Source organism: Lynx rufus, unplaced genomic scaffold (genome assembly GCF_022079265.1).
Source record: "Lynx rufus isolate CCGP_SWC_20201006 ecotype Redwood Valley unplaced genomic scaffold, mLynRuf1.p SCAF_6, whole genome shotgun sequence".
In the NCBI taxonomy this organism is placed as follows: Eukaryota; Metazoa; Chordata; class Mammalia; order Carnivora; family Felidae; genus Lynx; species Lynx rufus.
In genome coordinates this window covers 44986161-45004062 of record NW_025814878.1, presented here as the reverse complement: position 1 = coordinate 45004062, position 17902 = coordinate 44986161, and the positions used below count along the sequence as shown (strand labels likewise).

Below are 17902 nucleotides of genomic sequence, written 5' to 3'. Positions count from 1 at the left end.
TTGCCAACATCTTTGAGCTTCGGCAGCTCCAGAGGCTGGGGTAACTGGCGGGTAACTAGGCTTTGGAGTGGGATTTAAAAATGTATGTCTTTAAAACTGTTTATGGGTTATCAGAGGTCTAGTTTTTGTTCAGTCTCAACATCCTGGGACGCTGCTTTAATGCGTCTAGCCAACAAGCTCTTTGTTCTAACAGAAAACGGTGTAGATGCGCACAAAGAAACCCCAAATAGGCGTGTCAGGGTACACCCGAAACTAGGCTGTTTATACACTTTGACAAAACGCTTCAGAGACCCAGTCACTGTTCGTTGAAGCTGTATGCTTCCAGCATTAACTTCTATTTTTAAAAAAAAATTTTTTTAAATTAACGTTTATTCATTTTTTTGAGACAGAGAGAGACAGAGCATGAATGGGGGAAGGTCAGGGAGAGAGGGAGACACAGAATCTGAAACAGGCTCCAGGCTCTGAGCTGTCAGCACAGAGCCCGACGCGGGGCTCGAACTCACTGAACGCGAGATCATGACCTGAGCCGAAGTCGGACGCCCAACTGACTGAGCCACCCAGGCGCCCCCCAACATTAACTTCTAGCCCCTCTAGGATATTCAGAAGAAATCAAGGCATAGATCCAGCTCCAAGAAGCGTATAATCTTAAGACACACGTGAAATACTAACAAAAAAATACTGTGTGTTGCTGACTGTAAGGATTCAGTGAATGAGGATGTAGATCAGTCAGTAGAAGTCTGGTGGAAGAGATGAAATTAAAACTAAGCATTTGATTTATGTAAACTAGATGGAAGAAGACTAAAAAAAAAATCAGGCATTCCTGAAAATTACCAAGTACTGACAATTGTCAAACACTGAACAATACTCTGAACTCTGATCAATTTAGACCAGATTTCAATGAAGAACCCCAGCACTTCTTTACTGAAATTCATATTGTCTACAAATGCTTTAATCAAGAATGTTTTGCGATTGCTGAATTTTACTCTTAACTGCTTACTGGTGAGCATGGAGTCAGGGGTGGAGGTGCAGTCTAGAACATCCAACACGTCACTTCACGTCTTGGTGCTGAATTCCCAAAGTCTGAGCCTTTCAGAATTTGCAAAGTTTGGTCCAGTTTGTTGGCAGTGATGGAAGTAGGTCTATGCCAGTGAGTTATGGTGCCAGCTCATCTGGTATTCTGGCCTCTCAGAGCCCTATGTCTCATACTGTAGTTAGGTCTAAGTCATTATTCCCCAGGGGTCATACATGGGAACAAGTTAAATTAAGAAAGTCCTAACAACAACAACAACAACAACAACAACAACAACAACAGCAGCAACAGTCCGAATAAGTCTCATTTATAACTTCAGTCTGGAAAGCATCCGACTAACAGGCGATTCTGCTTAAGAATCAAGGTAGAACCTTATATACCAACCATATGTATAGGCAGAAAAACTTTCCAGGATTTATAGTTTCCAGGAGTCCACACCGAAGTCATATATTTGAGCGTATCCTGGAGTTGAATGCATTCCTCATTAGTTGGATTGAGACCTCATTTAAGCTATTCAAGTTCAATAGATAGAGTGAGCAGAACCCAGGCCGTCCTGGGGGTTGGATGTAGAGAGCTGTACACAGCTCTAGCGGAGTTCTAGTATACCTCCTCTGATACAAACACAGTGAAAAAAAAATATGAGTTACCTTTCAAATTCTAGCTGTAAGTGGAAAAACTAGTTTTAGAAAAGAAGAATTAGAAGCACGAGGGAGCAGACTAGAGAGCTGAAAATCAAATTACTGATGTAGATGAGAAGTTTGAGAGAATCACGAGAATGCTGAGGCAAGGAGAAGGTATTAGAGCTCTTAGAAGGTAATATCTATGAAAGAGACAAAGATGGCTCAACATAAGATTAATAAGCGCCCCTGAATAGAGAACACAGCAACTGGAAGAAGAAATGTCCTTACTGATATAAAACATAATAAAGGAAAGAAAATCTGTAGATTAAAAGAAACCAGGATTGAGGATTATAAGAAAAATAGAGTACACTGATAATGATGAATACTGAGTAATGTATAGAAATATCTAAAACTAATATAATAGGATATGTTAATTATACTTCGGTAAAAAGAGGATATACCACGATCCATGGAAAAATTTCTCTCGGACAGTCAACACGAGGATAGAGCCTAGTTAAGCCACTCAGTTTTCAGGATGAAAGAATTCTTTGGGTACCCAGTCAAGAGAAAGAAGTAGGTAGTGGTGGAGAAAAAACAGGATTTGTTGGATTCCTGTAGAGTACATTTAGTACTGGACGACTTTGAACATCTGTTACAGAGTTCTGAGGGGGCATACAACGTGTTCCAAGAAAATTAGACTCTTAATTTTCCCAGTTGCGACTTAAATAAAGTTAGAATGTGTGAGGCTCTATTCATTTTTAGTCCTGTTGGCACACTGCATTTCTGAGCCCATCTCTCTTTCATATAACTTGTCAAGCATAAGCATAGCAGCCAACGTGTTACCAACATTGTGTTCTCACCTCTTCCCCTAGAATTCAAATTCATCAGTAAATCATCTGTCTTCTAGGTTATCACAGGAATTTTGCAAAGACTTTTTTTTCCCAATACATTTGTCACCAATAACATAAATAACTGTCCTTTCAGCTTCCAGTAACAGTTTCCTTGTCACCTGCTGCCTGACCACTATCCTACTGACATATTTTAGATTTTTGTTATGGAAGTTCTTAAGTCTGGACCTAAGTCTGTAGAAGTCATGATACATTTTGCTAAGTTATGGTAACCACTAATCCCTAAATCTCAGCCGTGTAAAACAATAAAGGTTTATTTTTTTGGCACATGATCCATGTCTTTTGGGAGGTATCTGTGACTTTGCTTTACATTTTCCTCACCCTGGCGCCCAGGTTGCTGAGCTACCACGATTTCGTACATTCTTGGCTTTAGTGGCAGAGAGAAAGAGGATCTTACACTGCAGTTAATGGCTGTTGTTAACCCACCAAAACTAGTCACATGGGCTCTGAGTAATCACGAGGGGGCCAGGAATTGCAATTTCCAGAAGACAGAAAGCTAGAAATATTTGATAAACAACATTCATAAGTACATTACAAGTGTTCTCAGACATGACAGAATACAGCTTCTGTGGTAGGCGACCTCTAAGATGGTACCTAATGATCTCTGCCCTCTGTTTTTGTGTAATCCCCTCTGCTTGAGTCTGGACTGGACCTAGTGATTTCTTTCTAATGAATAGAGCCCACACACAGCCCGGCAGCCATCCTGAGTTGGGGAGACAGAATTGAAAATTCTGGGGGACAAAGGCAGCTAGAATCTCCAGAGCAAAGTGCAAGAGAACAGTGAGAGTATAGAGAAAGCTCTGGAGACCTTCAGGGAATTTCTCTGAGCCTTACACTGAGTGCTGATCAGTGTGTGCATGTGGGGAAACTGCCCATACTGAGGAATGAACCACTGGAAGAAGCAGGCAGAACATTTTTGGGAGTACACACAAGGGCGGAACTAGTTTACATTCCCAACATCTTGAGTGGAAGAACCTTGTAATATCTGGCGGTATTGAGTTGAGTACAGTAAAGGAACTGCCTCAGCAGTAGAGACAAATTAGCCATAGATGAAAGGCTGTCCTGATTTAGCCTAGGAAAACACAAAATCAAGCCTTCAAAGGACCAAGCTATTTCCAAATAATTGTCCCAGATCAAAACCTGAAAGTGCTTAGAAGACTAAAAATAAAATCCAGCATCCAACAACATAAAATTCACAATGTCTGCATCAAATGAAAAATTGCAAGATCTGCGAAGATGTAGAAAACCACACTCCAGATGATGTAAAGGAATCAGTAAAAACAAACCAAGAAATGGCACAAATGAAGGAATTAGTAGACAAGGACTTTAAAATAACATAAGTGTCCTCCATATGTTCAAAAAGGCAGAGGGAAGCATGAAAAGATTAAGAAGGCACAAATATAAAAGACCCAAGTCAGACTTCTAGAGTTAAAAAATGCAGTGTCTAAAATGAAAAAATACACTGGATGGAATTAAGCGCAGATTAGACATTGCAAATGAAAAGAGTAGTGAACTTAAAGATTTAAGTGAACTTAAAGATTTAACAGTCGAAACTATCCAAAATGAAACAGAATCAAAAGATGATAAAAAAGGATCGGTGAACTGTGGGACAATTTCAAACAGCTTTATATGAGCTGTGTAACTGGAGTTCCAGAAGGAGGAAACAAAAACATACTTGAAGAGATAATGTCTGAAAAGTTTTTCACATGTGATAAAAATTATGCACCCACAAACCCAAGAAGCTCAATGAAACTTTGGATACAGGAATAAAGCCACACCAAGCACATTATAATCAAATTAATATCAGTGGCTAAGAAAAATATTAAAAGCACTCAGAGGAAAAAAGACACACTACATAAAGAGGAACAAAGTTAAGAATAAAAGCAGACTCTTGGAAACAATGCAAGTCAGAAAACTTGAGCAAAAATCTTTAGCTACTTAAAAAAATAAAAAGCGTCACAAAACAAAACTGTTGACTTAGGATTTTATACTCAGCTGTTCAAAATGGAGAATGAAATACTGTTCAAAAATGGAGATGAGGGGCACCTGGGTGGCTCAGTCCGTTAAGCGTCTGACTTCCACTCAGGTCATGATCTCGCGGTTTGCAGGTTTGAACCCCACATCAGGCTCTGTGCTGACGGCTGGAGCCTGGAGCCTGCTTCAGATTCTGTGTCTCCCTCTCTCTCTGCCCCTCCTATGCTCATGCTCTGTCTCTCTCTGTCTTTCAATAATAAATAAATGTTAAAAAAAATTTTTTTTTAAAATGGAGATGAATTGGGGTGCCTGTGTGGCTTAGTCAGTTAAGTATCTGACTTTGGCTCAGGTCATGATCTCACAGTTTATGAGTTTGAGCCCCGTGTCGGGCTTTGCTCAGACCGTGTGGAGCCTCCTTGGGATTTCTCTCTCTCCCTCTCTCTCTGACCCTTCCCCATTTGCTCATATTCTCTCTCTCTGACCCTTCCCCATTTGCTCATACTCTCTCTCTCTCTCTCAAAATAAATAAATAAACTTAAAAAAATGGAGATGAAGTAAAAACATACAAAAATGGAATGAATTGATCACTAGTAGACTAGAACTGTTAAATGAAAACATTCATTCAGATAAAAGGGTAATCTTGTTGGATGGAAATCCGGACCTACTCAAGGGAATAAAAACACTGAAAATGTGGGTGAGTATAAAAGACTTCTCTTGTTTTTAAAAATTTCTTTAAAAATAGTTGCTTAAAGAGAAACTTGTAAATATATGTGTTATAGGGTTTATAATATATAATATAGAATATACAAGTAGAATGTATGACAAAATAATACAGGGTAGGAAAGGGGAAATGATTCTTTCAATGTGAGTTTGTTTTTAAAAAGAATTTTTAAAGTTTATTTTATTTTGAGAGAGAGAGCAGGGGAGGGACAGAGAGAGAAGGGGACAGAGGATCTGAAGCAGGCTCAGCAGAGAGCCCAATGTGGGGCTTGAACTCATGAAGTGTGAGATAATGACCTGAGCCAAAGTCAAACACTTAACTGGCTGAGGCATCCAGGCATCCCAGTGTGAGTTTCTTTTAGTGTAAGTTTCTTTTAGTGTATGCGAAGTGGTATAATGTTATTTAAGGCAAACTTAAAAGTTAAAAATGTATACTATGAACTCTGAAGTAACCAAAATCAAAGCCAAGGGTTGTAAAGCAATAAGCCAATAATGGAGATAGAATAGATACACAAAATATACTAAGTTATTTCAAAAGAACAGACTAAGAGAAAAGGAACAAAGAACAGCATAAAAACACAAATAGCAAGAGGGCAAGAAAATTCAATGGTATCTATCACACTAAATGTCAATAATTGAAACACCTTAAATAAAAGTCAGAGACTAGATAAGAAAAAACAAGACTCAACTGTATACTGTTTATAAGAAAGCCACTTTGACTATAAAGAAGACCAGATAGGTTAAAAGTAAAAAGACAGGAAGAGATAAATTATACTAACACTAAGGAATATAAAGTAGCTATATAAATTTCAGACAGTGGATTTCAGAGCATAGACTATTACTAGAAATAAAGAAGGATAGTTTTTAATAGTAAAGTCTGTTTATCAGGAGGACATAACACTACTAAATATTTATGCAACTAATATCAGAGCTTCCAAATATATGATGCAAAAACTGGAAGAATAGAAAAGAGAAACAGATACATTCATAATTATAGTTGGAGATTTCAACATCCTATTTCATTAATTGATGAAGAATACAGAAAATCAGTAAGAATACAGAAGACTTGAATAACTCTGTCAGCCAACTAATTGCATGGATAGAACACCTCACCCAATGACAACATATTCTGCTGGAACATTTACCATGATAGTCCAAATTCTGAGCATAAGCAGGTCTCTATAAATTTAAAAGAATTACAATTATATGAAGAATGTGCTCTGCCAACAATGGAATGTAAGAAATCAGTAAGAGAAAACTAGCTAGAATATTTCCAAATATTTGAAAACAAAGAATACAGTTCTAAATAACCTACAGATCAAAGAAAAAAGCAACAGGAAAATTTTTAACAGAAGGTAATGAAAATACTAAATTTCAAAATTTTTGGAAAGAATATAAAGTAGTGCTTTGATGGAAATTTATAGAATTAAATGCTTATATTGAGAAGGTAGGTCTCAAATCAATGGCCCGAGCTTCCATCTTAAGAAACCAGAAAAAGAAAACCAATTAAGCCCAAAGTAAACAGAAAAAAGGAAACGCTATAGATTGTAGAAGAAATCAGATAAATAGAAACCAGAAAATTAACAGAAAAATAAGTGAAACCTAGTATGTTTCCCAAGAGATTAAAATTCTTTTGTGAGCTCCCTTGCTCATAAGTTAAAGTCTAAAATCTTTAAGCGGGTTCATGTTCTTGGTTGGTTTAGCCTCTACGTATTTCTCTGACATGATTTCTTTTTTATTTTCTCTGCTGTGGTTATGCTGGCCTTTCGTATTTTCAGTTGTCCGCTCGACTGGCCCATGACTTTTGTACATGCTATTTCCTCTGTTTTCCCCCACCCCAACGGTCTCAATGTCTTTATTTCCAACTGTATTTTCAGCTAGTTAATGCCTTCTCATCCTTTAGATTTATGTTTGATAGCCTCATCTAGGACATACCCTACCCTAACCTGTAAACTCTACTACCCTAACCTGTAAACTTTACTAGGATAGGCACTGTGTTTGTTTGACTCAATATTTTATCTTCAGCACTTAGCACATGCCTGGCTCGTGGTGGATTCGTAGCAAATTATTTGTTGTATGAATGAATTATTTCTAGTAGTGGATCTATTTTCTTAGGATATGCTAAGTTCAAGCATTACTCCTTTCCTGCATCTCTTGAATCAATATTCTGAGGACTGGAAGATTATTATTACTCTTGGGCTTATGAGGAATAGGAGTATGTAGAGATTTCACCATCTCCCACCCCCCCCACCCCCTGGTACTTCACATATTCATTCATTTCTCTATGAAGATCTGCTGGAAAGTCAAGTTCATTTTGTCTTCTGATGAATATTACTCTAGTGCTAGAAAGTTTCATCATTAAGACCACTGTTTTTTTGTTTCATTGTATCACCCATACTAAAAAAAGAAACTTGGTACAACTTGTGCCAAATAGCTAAAAATAGTGGTAAATTAAAGGATTTTTGATTATTTCACATGCAGATACTTTGTAGCTTAAAAATATATCAATGGCTGAAACGTGAAATCAATGTTTCAACACTCTGATTTCAAGAATTATGCACCAAGAGGTTATGTGCTGATGGAATTTTGTATCCCAGACATCGACTTTATTACATGTTGGATTTTTTTTTATTCCTCAAAATAACTCCATGATGTAGAAAGTAATACCATTTTTTTTTAAGGCAAACTTTTAGTGATTTGCTCACAGTCTCAGAGCTAACATAGTATTAAAATACAAACCTAATTATCATGTCAAAACCCATCGGTTTTCTACTGCCACCTCTACTAGAAAATGTAAACTATTAAACAATTTTGCCATCCTAAGGATCCAATATTTAGGTCCTCATGATACATTAGCTAACAATTGCCAGCAATTATTTCAGTTTGTCTGACTAAGACACAGTCAGTTGAATGGTTTCTCTAAGCGAAAATTGTGATCAGCTATTCACAGATAGCACCCTGGTAAGAAAAAGAAGTAGAGGTAAGATTTTGTCTAACATCAACTTAGTTATGTAAAATGCCAATTTCTATAACACAAATCATATGAAAACAGAGCAGTGGGAAATAGTCTAAAATGTAGGTAGGAAAGAAAATTTAAATGCTTAATGTCATTTAGTAGTTTGCCATCAACTATGAACGCTGAAAAACAAAAAAAGATTAGCTGAAGAGAAATGTTCTGGTTTAAGAGTTATACTTGAGTATTATATTCAGTGAGGTAAGCTGTTGATACAGAAATTGGGAGAGGGAGGGTAGTCCAGAAGATGAGTTGCATCTTGTTGCTGAGGCTATGAATTGAGACATTTTAGTCTTTAGCAGATCGGAACCTATGTGAAAAAATTCCGTCATTTCCGAGTGTCACTGGAACACTTGATCATCATTTCTTTGGCAAAGATGATATGAACAGAGGACAGAGCCTCAGTGTCCAGAGAACAAAACAGGACAGTACAGGATGTATTCTTATTTTCTCAATTGGGAGAAAATTGAGCCATTATTTCTGTCATCTGGGAGTTTCAAGGCTTTTGAGGAAATAGAAAAGAAGAGGTAGTCTAGGCATTAGGGAGAGAGAGGATGTAAAGAATCCCACATAGGAAGAGCCAAACAGAAGTGTGTAAAGGTGCAGTTTGAGGCCTCTTGTGTGGTATGAGGACATAGGTTGGATTAGTTTGTGTTAATAGTTAAGGAAAAAACTGGAAGATAAAGATAATGAGGAAAAGGGATATAAAGTGAGAAGAATCTCATGATTTTGTACAGATTAGACTGTAGGTTTAGAATATACATAAACTCATTCATAGATTAAAATATTTCATAGTGTTGGAGAATAAGGCAGTGACAAGAACAAGACTGTCAAACTTTAGAGACAACCTTTAGCTAAGCTTCAGCTTGCTGCTGGAGCTATGAATTGTGACCTTCTATTCTTTAGCAGATAGGAAACTATGTGAAAGAATCTTCTGATGTAATAATTTCTGGGTGTCACTGGAACATTTGATCATCATTCCTTTGGCAATTCCAGTCTTCTATGGAAGGTCAGTAGATGCAGTTGATTTATTCACCTCTGCAGGAATCAGACTCAGACTATTTTGGTAAGTCTATGTATTCTTGATCAAGTTAGCTAAAACTTCATACCTACGTTAGTTAGATAGATATACTAACCCATAGATTTTACTGTGGTTTTACTAACTTGTCATTGAGCATACCACTTTTTTCCTTGATAAAGGAAACACAGAGTCTATAAAAACCATTACACATAATATTCAAATTATTAAACTTTAATTTTATTATTACCATAACAAATACTTATTAGGCATAGAATACTGTTCTAGGCATAAGAAACCATAATAAGACATATTTCATTTTTCTTGTCTTTTGTTGAACATATGTAAATTTATGTTAGTTACTAACTACTGTGTGCAAGCCACTGTTCTAGGTATTAAGGATTCAGTCAGTGGTGGCAAAGACAGACATGAAATAGGGATGGGCGGGGGGTGGTGGACAATGATTAAGCAAAAACATTGACAAAAAATTAGGACATTGGTTCTCAACATGGGGTGATTTCTTTCCCTTCTCCACCAGGGGACATTTGGTAATGTCTGGAGACATTTTTGATTGTCACAACTTTTGGGGAAAGGTGATGTTGGCATGTAGTGGGTGGAGGCCTTGGATGCTGCAAAAATGTCCTACAAAGCACAGGCCAACTCCTTCCCTCCCCAACAAAAAAACTATCTGGCCTCAAATGTCCATAGTGTCATAGTTGAGAAATCCTGAATTAGAGTGATACCTATTACAAAGCAAAATTACAGAGTGCTGTGAAGACGTATATAATGTAGTGGTTATGGAAGGCTTCCCTGAGAAAGTGAAATGCAAATTCAGACTTAACGAATGAGTTGGTCCTAGCAAGTAAGGAGTGGGAACAGTGTGTGTGTATATGTGTGTTTGTGTGTACGTGTATCATATTTATCATATATCTCACATATACATTATGTTAAATTGAATGTGTGTGTGTGTGTGTGTGTACAATATTTACTAATGCTCAGTAGCATCTGCTGGGTAATAATAGTTAACATTTATTGAACACTGACTATGTGTTAGGCACTGTATTTTACATGTGGTTTACATTTTGCCTAATTTAATTACATTTTACATTTAATTACATTTTGCCTTATTTAATTCACATGATTACCCTGGAAGTAGATAGTATCATCCCCAATTTATCCTTGAGAAACATACTTGATCAAGTCCCTTGCTTAGGGTTACATAGTCAGTCTAACTCTTCTAAGGCACTTTCTCACCTAAGGTGCTATAAATGTAGAGAGGCAGGGGAAAGAATGATCATCAGGAAGAGGGTTGATGGAAGGTGTCATGGAAGATGGGAGGCTTGGCTATACTTCAAAGGAAGAGAAGGGCTTAGGTAGACAGAGAGGCAGTGGAGAGTGGTGGTAGGGACTCAACCTTGTTGACTGTAACAGCCATTTCAAGCAAACTTTTTTTTTCCTTCCACACAGTAGAAATAGACTTCCGTAATTTAACCATAGGGCACAGTTCACTTCTACCAGCTAATGGCTTTTTTATATTTGTTGCTAGACTTAAAATTATAGTAAGGAGGAGTTGTGTAATATGGCATTTATATACTTTTAAAGATATGTTAAAACGTCATTTTCAGCATGTTTCTATATAACTGTGACAAAATAATAACACTAAAGACTCCAAAGAACTTTTTGAAGACAACTCACCCCCACTCCATTATTTTAACTTTCTAATCTAGGTGTTCTGTGAATTATGCCTTTTCGGTTTGGGACCCAGCCAAGGAAGTTTCCAGTGGAAGGAGGAGATTCTTCAGTTGGGCTGGAATCTGGGCTGAGCTCCAGTGCTGCCTGTAATGGGAAAGAGATGTCACCAACCAGGTATGGTCTTCTCATCCTGATGGCTGAGGAAATGTGTAATAGCTATCATCAATATAAGCTTTGGTTGATGTTCAGTATTAGCAAGAAAAAAGCCTGGGACCATTAAATTAGTATTAACAAACTTTGCTGTTATGAAATTAGCATTAACAGATTCCAGGTTTTCTTAGCACAGTTTGTTTTTGGTACCTCTGTAAGTCTCAATGATAGACTAGTTCTTATTTTATTGTTATTATTTTCTGGTAAATCTTTAGCTAGATTGTTGTTGTTGATAGTTACAAGAAAGATAACATTCATTTAAATAAGCAAATCTTTAGCACTTTTTACATGCTAGGCACAAGGCTGCAAATATGAAGAAGACTATTATCTCAGATTTAGTGTCACTTTGGCTTTGATTTGACCTTTAGCAGAAAAATAGTGATATAGAGTATGAATGTTCTATAAAACAAAATCATTTTTTGCAAAATTGAAGAAAACTATAATAAATAGGATGTGTTCCACTTTTCTGCTGTTTACCATCAATTACTACACTCTTAGATTTCTCATGGCTTGGAAGCTTTTAGAACACAGATTTAAGCCTAATAAGGTAGGTACTTTAAAAATCAGAGTTATTTAAGGATGCAGTGGGCTATTTTGGGAAGCACTAAGCACTTGTCTTTAGAAATGTTTGAGGTTGGGTGATTATCTGGTGGGAATGATGGAATAGAAATTCAAGTACTAGATGTAGTTTTGGAGTAGATGTCATTTAAGGATTCAATCAACATTTGAATAGTACATGGAATAGTATGTTCGGTTTTATATTTTTCCACATATTCTACTTTTTGAAAAAATTTTCTTAACATTTATTTATTTTTGAGACAGGGAGAGACAGAGTGTGAGCGGGAAAGGGGCAGAGAGAGAGGGAGACACAGAATCCGAAGCAGGCTCCAGGCTCTGAGCTGTCAGCACAGAGCTTGACGTGGGGCTCGAACTCACAAACTGCGAGATGGTGACCTGAGCCGAAGTTGGACGCCCAACCGACTGAGTCACCCAGGCACCCCCCACATATTCTAGTTTTTAAATCACTCAATTGAAGTGATTTTAAGGTGCATATATATATATATATATATATATATATATATATATATATAAATTGCCATTAGTAGTACCACTATGTTTTCAACTATGCACTCCCCATGCACTTTTTTTTTTTTTGCCATTTAGCAATCACTGTATACCTTTCAAGATGGTCATTTAGAGGATTATTTATGAATTTCCTGTGATTAAGGGTATGGCAATAATCATAATTTCTTTGCAACATAAGTCTAAAATGTCTGGCTCATCAATGTCACTGTGTTATATTGTGACAGTCAAAGATTTCAAAATGATTTAAAGCAGTTGATATGCACTCAAACTTTGCTGCTTTGAAACAATTTCCTTTTTAGTATCTAACCACGTGTGCTTTGCTCTTTCATTCAGGCAACTCCGAAGGTGCCCTGGAAGTCATTGCCTGACAATAACTGACGTTCCCATCACTGTCTATGCAACAATGCGAAAGCCACCTGCACAAAGCAGCAAGGAAATGCATCCTAAATAGCATCATTAAGTCTTTTGTAGAGGTTTGACTAGGTCAAGGGTAATGGACAAGTATCATCTTATGATGTGATAAACAAATAAAAGCAGTGGCACCTTTGGATGATGACAACAGTTGAAATATTTCCTTTAAGTAAGAAAAGACAATGTCATCTGCAAAATGTGTAGTATTAAGCCATCAGTTATGTTTGATGGATAAGACAGAATAATATTTCACAATTAGAAGGTCCTTTAGAGATCATCTTGTTCACAGTGGATCATTAATATCAATGTTTCAAGATGAAGGTTAATTCACCTTGATTATCAGTCATGAAGGGCCTGTTCTAAGTACTTAATGTGTTTTAGGCTGGTTTCCTTTGTTTATATTTGGGTTGCCTCTTACCTGAATCCTTTTACTTGAATACCTTAATACCTGGCTTGATATCTTTTGATAATGTTTTGCTTAGGAATAATTATATTGGGTAAGAAATGGAGCCCAGTAGATTGTGCATTTGGGGAAGAATACCGAGACCAAAGAAAGTTCTTAGTCATGGTTCATCTGCAAATCATATAAACTGTTTGTATATGGGAGCTGAGGTTATTGGTTAAATTTGTTGTAAATGAGGGTGAGGGCCATGTCTCTATCCCCTATTTTCCATGAAAAAATTATGTCCCATCATTACACTGTCCCTTAGGTCCCAACCAGTCATCTTGAGATTGTTTACAATTGGTATTGAGAAGCCTCAGGTAGATCTTTTTGTTTGATCAGACCTACAAATAAGTTTTGAGGTCTAGGTCTAGGCCAGCTGCTATTTTTTTTTTCCCTTGCACTACTCCCAAGAAATTTATCCTGCTTTATTTTCCTTTTCATGGTTACCATCCACCATCCATCCTATGACATTGTCTTCTCCAAAAGACTAACTCTAGGGTCAAGTACAGTTTCCTTAGTTTCTTGTCTCCCTTGCTGCACCTGTAGATATACATATAGGCCTTTTTAAATGAAAGATTTATTAGCTTATAATTACATGGATATATGTACATGTGTACTACATGAAGTGAAAAAGAAAAATTTCCAGGGACTTATAAATGGAAAAATACTGAGTTTTATAATGTAATATATAACAATATATATTAATGCATAGCATATAATATAAACTGGAAAAATTCACACAGTGCCCAGAGGTGTTTGAATTCCAACCAGACAGAGTGGAAAGACCTTGTTAAACATGGAGCATTGAAGGGAGACCCCAGAAAGGTCACACCTTAGTAGGAGGTCTAAATTAACACTAGATTGAAAGCTAATGCATACCACCTTTAACAAAGGTTAAAAATAAGATTTGAGAGAGTCAAACCGATTCTTAAGTAACTTAATTACCTGACAAATAAAAATTGAATACTTCTTAAAATAAAATAACAAAATCCAGGAAGGAAATTGTCCAAGGTGGGAAAGAACAGTAGAAAAGGAGAAAGGAGTGATGACTTCCTCAGAGTCCATACAAGGCTGGAAATAATTTGTGTTTAAATTATACTGGAAAGATCTTTTAATACATGGAGCATTGGAACATTTAATAGAGTCATCAGCAAGATATTGCCTTAGTGGAGTTGGCTTTGGGGTGGGAGTTAGGAATAATTTGAGACTACAAGTTGTCCTGGACCTTCCCTGAGAAAGCTTAAGAGCAAGATTTGAAAGGATCAAACTGATTCCAAGTAACTGAACTACATTCAAGGAGGGAAAAAACCCATAAGCTTTAAAGAACTACAGGGGTGCCTGCCTGGCTCAGTCAGTACAGCATGCACCTCTTGATGGCCAGATTCTAAATTTGAGCCCCATGTTGGGTGTAGAGATTAATTAAAAATAAAATTTTTTTTTTTAACATGTATTTGTTTTTGAGAGACAGAGAGACAGAGACAAGAGACAGAGCCCACAGGGGAGGGGCAGAGAGAGAAGGAGACACAGAATCCAAAGCAGGCTCTAGGCTCTGAGCTGTCAGCACAGAGCCCAACTCAGAGCTCCAACCCATGAACTGTGAGATCATGACCTGGCTTAACTGACTGAGCCACCCAGGTGACCTTTAAAAATAAAATCTTAAAAAAAAAAAAAAAAAGAAAAAGATGTAAAGAACAACAATAAAATCCAGCATCAAAAATGTAAAATTCACAATGATCACCATCCAATAAAAAATTACCAGGTATGCAAGAAAGGAATATACAATCCATACTCAAGAGAATTATTAAATGTCAATGGAAACAGAATCAGAATGACAGATGATAGCATTAGAGGACAAGTTACTATAAACAAGTAATTGATGAAAGCATAATCATGATGAGAGATATGGAAGGTATAAAAGGACCTAAACTGAACTTTTAGAGACTAAAAATGCAGTTTCTGAAATAAAAATATACATGGAATGATATTAAGAACAGATTAGACACTGTAGAAGAAAAGATTAATGAACTTGAAGACATACAAATTATCCAAAATGAAATACAAAGAAAAAAGGACTGAAAAAATAAAATTTGTGTTTCAATATCAAGCAGTCTAACATATATGTAAGTGACTTCCCATAAGGGGGGGGGTGGGACAGAAAAATATTAGAAGAAATAATGGCCAAATTTTTTTCCACATTTAATGAAAGCTATAAACTCACAGATCCAAGTAGTTTAACCAACCCCAAGAAGAAGAAACATGAAGAAACTGAAATGAATGAAAGAAATTTAGAGAAATTTAATATAATCAAATTATCTGAAAACCAAGCATAAAGAGACAATTTTAAAATGTGAGAGGAAATTCATTCAGAGGAACAAAAATAAGAATTAGAGAACACTTGTCATCAGAAATCATGCAGGCAGGAAGGCAATAGAACAGTTTTTTTTTTTTAAAGCATCCTTCAAAAGCCACGAAGAAAAGACTTTTCAGCCAGAAAACAAAGTGCTGAGAGAATTCAACTCCAGCAGACCTGTATTATAGGGTATGTTAAAGGAAGTTTTTTTTAGGCAGAAAGAAAATGACATCAGATAGAAATTTGGATCTGCAAAAGAAATAAAGAGCACCAGAAATGGAGACTATGCAGATAAATATAACAGCCTTTTTCTCATTTTTAAACATTTAACAGGTAACAGTTTAAAGAAAAATAATAATGATGATTTAAAAAAAAATTTTTAATGTTTATTTTTGAGAGACAGAGAGGGAGATAAAGCATGAGCAGGGGAGGGGCAGAGAGAGAGGGAAACATAGAATCTGAAGCAGGCTTCAGGCTCTGAGCTGTCAGCACAGAGCCTGATGCGGGGCTCAAACTCACAAGCCGTGAGATCATGACCTGAGCTGAAGTTGGATGCTTAACCGATTGAGCCACCCAGGAACCCCAATAAAAATAATTATATAAAAGTATAACGTGTAACAAAAATAGCCAAAAGACAGGAAGTTTACTCTTACGTTGTAGACTATGAAATGGCATAATGGTATTTGAAGATAGACTGTGTTAAGTAAATATGTAATTGTAAACTTTAGAGTTATCTCTAAAAACAAATGGTGACAGAGCTAATACCCAATAGTGGAGATAAAATGGAGTAAATAGCACTCATTCCCAAAGAAGGCAGGAAAAAGGGGAAAAAGGAACAAAGAATGATTTAAGCCAAACTATATTGATATTTACATGAATCACAAAAGGTCTAAATACTTCAATGAAAAGGTGGAGAATCTCAGGTTGGCTAGAAAAGGAGATTATCTGAGCCCAATTTAAATACTAAGAGACACATAAATTAAAAATATAAAATATAAAACTAGATATACCATGTAAACATCAATAAAAATGAAGTTGGAATAGCTTACGTTAATAATAGATAAGACAGTTTTAGAGCAAAGAGTACCACAAGGAATAAAGAGAGACATTTCATAATTTTAAAAAAGTCTTAATAATTTTAGTGTTTATGCAGAACTTCAAAGTACACCAATCAAAAACTGATGAAATGGAAAAGAAACAACTGCATTCATTCATAATTGGAGACTTCAACATCTGATAGTAGAATGACTGTACATTTTTTTCACGTACACATGGAAAACTCACCAAGAATATATCACATCGTAGGCAACAAAACAAGTCTCAATGCATTGAGATGTAGGCAAAATATGCAGAATTTGCAAGCATATTCCACAGCAGGATTAAGTTAGAAATCAACGGAAAAATATCTGGAGAACCCCAAATACTAGGCTACTAAGTGACAGATTTTCAAATAGCCCACGAATAAAGAAGAAATGACAGGAGAAATTAGAAGAGTATTTTGAATTGAATGAAAATGGAAGCAGAACATATCAAAATGGATGGGTCACAGATGAATAGTACTTAGAAAATGTAAGTTCTTTCATTAGAAAAGAGGAAACATCGTCAGCGAATGATCTAAGCTTTCACCTTAAGAAAGCAGCAAAGACGAGCAAACTAAACCAAAAATAAGCAGTAAGAAAGAAACAATGAAGACCAGACATCAATAAAATAAAATAAATAACGGAGAAAAATCAATGAAGCCAAAAAAGCTGGCATTTTGAAAAGATCAATAAAATTGATAAACCTTTAAACAGAATTACCAGGGAAAAAAGGAAATACAAACTGCTGTTATCAGGAATTAAAGTGGAGACATTACTGTAGATCATAAAGACTTAATTCATATTAAAAAGATGAACCAATAAGTTTTCAACCAGTATGAATTCTTTAGTCCTCTATAGCCTCTGCCTTGAGTAAATGCCTTCCTACATAGCTCATATCGCTAGATATGGGCTTTCTGTAAGGGAATATAAATAGGTCTTAGGGCAACCATGTGGCATCAGGCTTTCACAACCTTCTTTCAGGTTAACATCAGCTCATTAACCCTTCGTCTTAGGTGTGGTCACCTGAAAGCATTTGTTGAGGTGGCTGACTTAGCTCCCTGCACTATGGTCTGGCTAGGCTGGTGAGGCGCCACCATTACTGTACTTCAGGAGCTCCTTGAGGGATTCCATTGCTTATTCCGGCTGGTCACATGCTAACTTCCTCTGATGTGTGTGCTTTGCTGTCCCATGCTTTGGCACATGAGAACAGGCTTTCATTCCTCAATCTCATCTACCCTCCACCTGCCCCATCCTGCCCCCCTAGCAGTGTCCTCTGGGAATGATGTCTTCTGGTGTTGCACAGTGTAAAAAACTGAATGGCCTTATCCACCCATGTAGCCATCCTT

The 17902-nt window shown here is 36.6% G+C and overlaps 1 protein-coding gene across 1 annotated transcript; it reads left to right on the top strand.

Moving 5' to 3' along the window:
• The first annotated feature begins 11024 nt into the window (after positions 1-11024).
• Positions 11025-12722, top strand: FAM229B (family with sequence similarity 229 member B). The gene is made up of 2 exons (XM_047101805.1): positions 11025-11149; positions 12605-12722. The coding sequence occupies exons 1-2, from the start codon at positions 11025-11027 to the stop codon at positions 12720-12722; spliced, it is 243 nt and encodes an 80-aa protein (XP_046957761.1).
• Positions 12723-17902: the final 5180 nt, after the last annotated feature.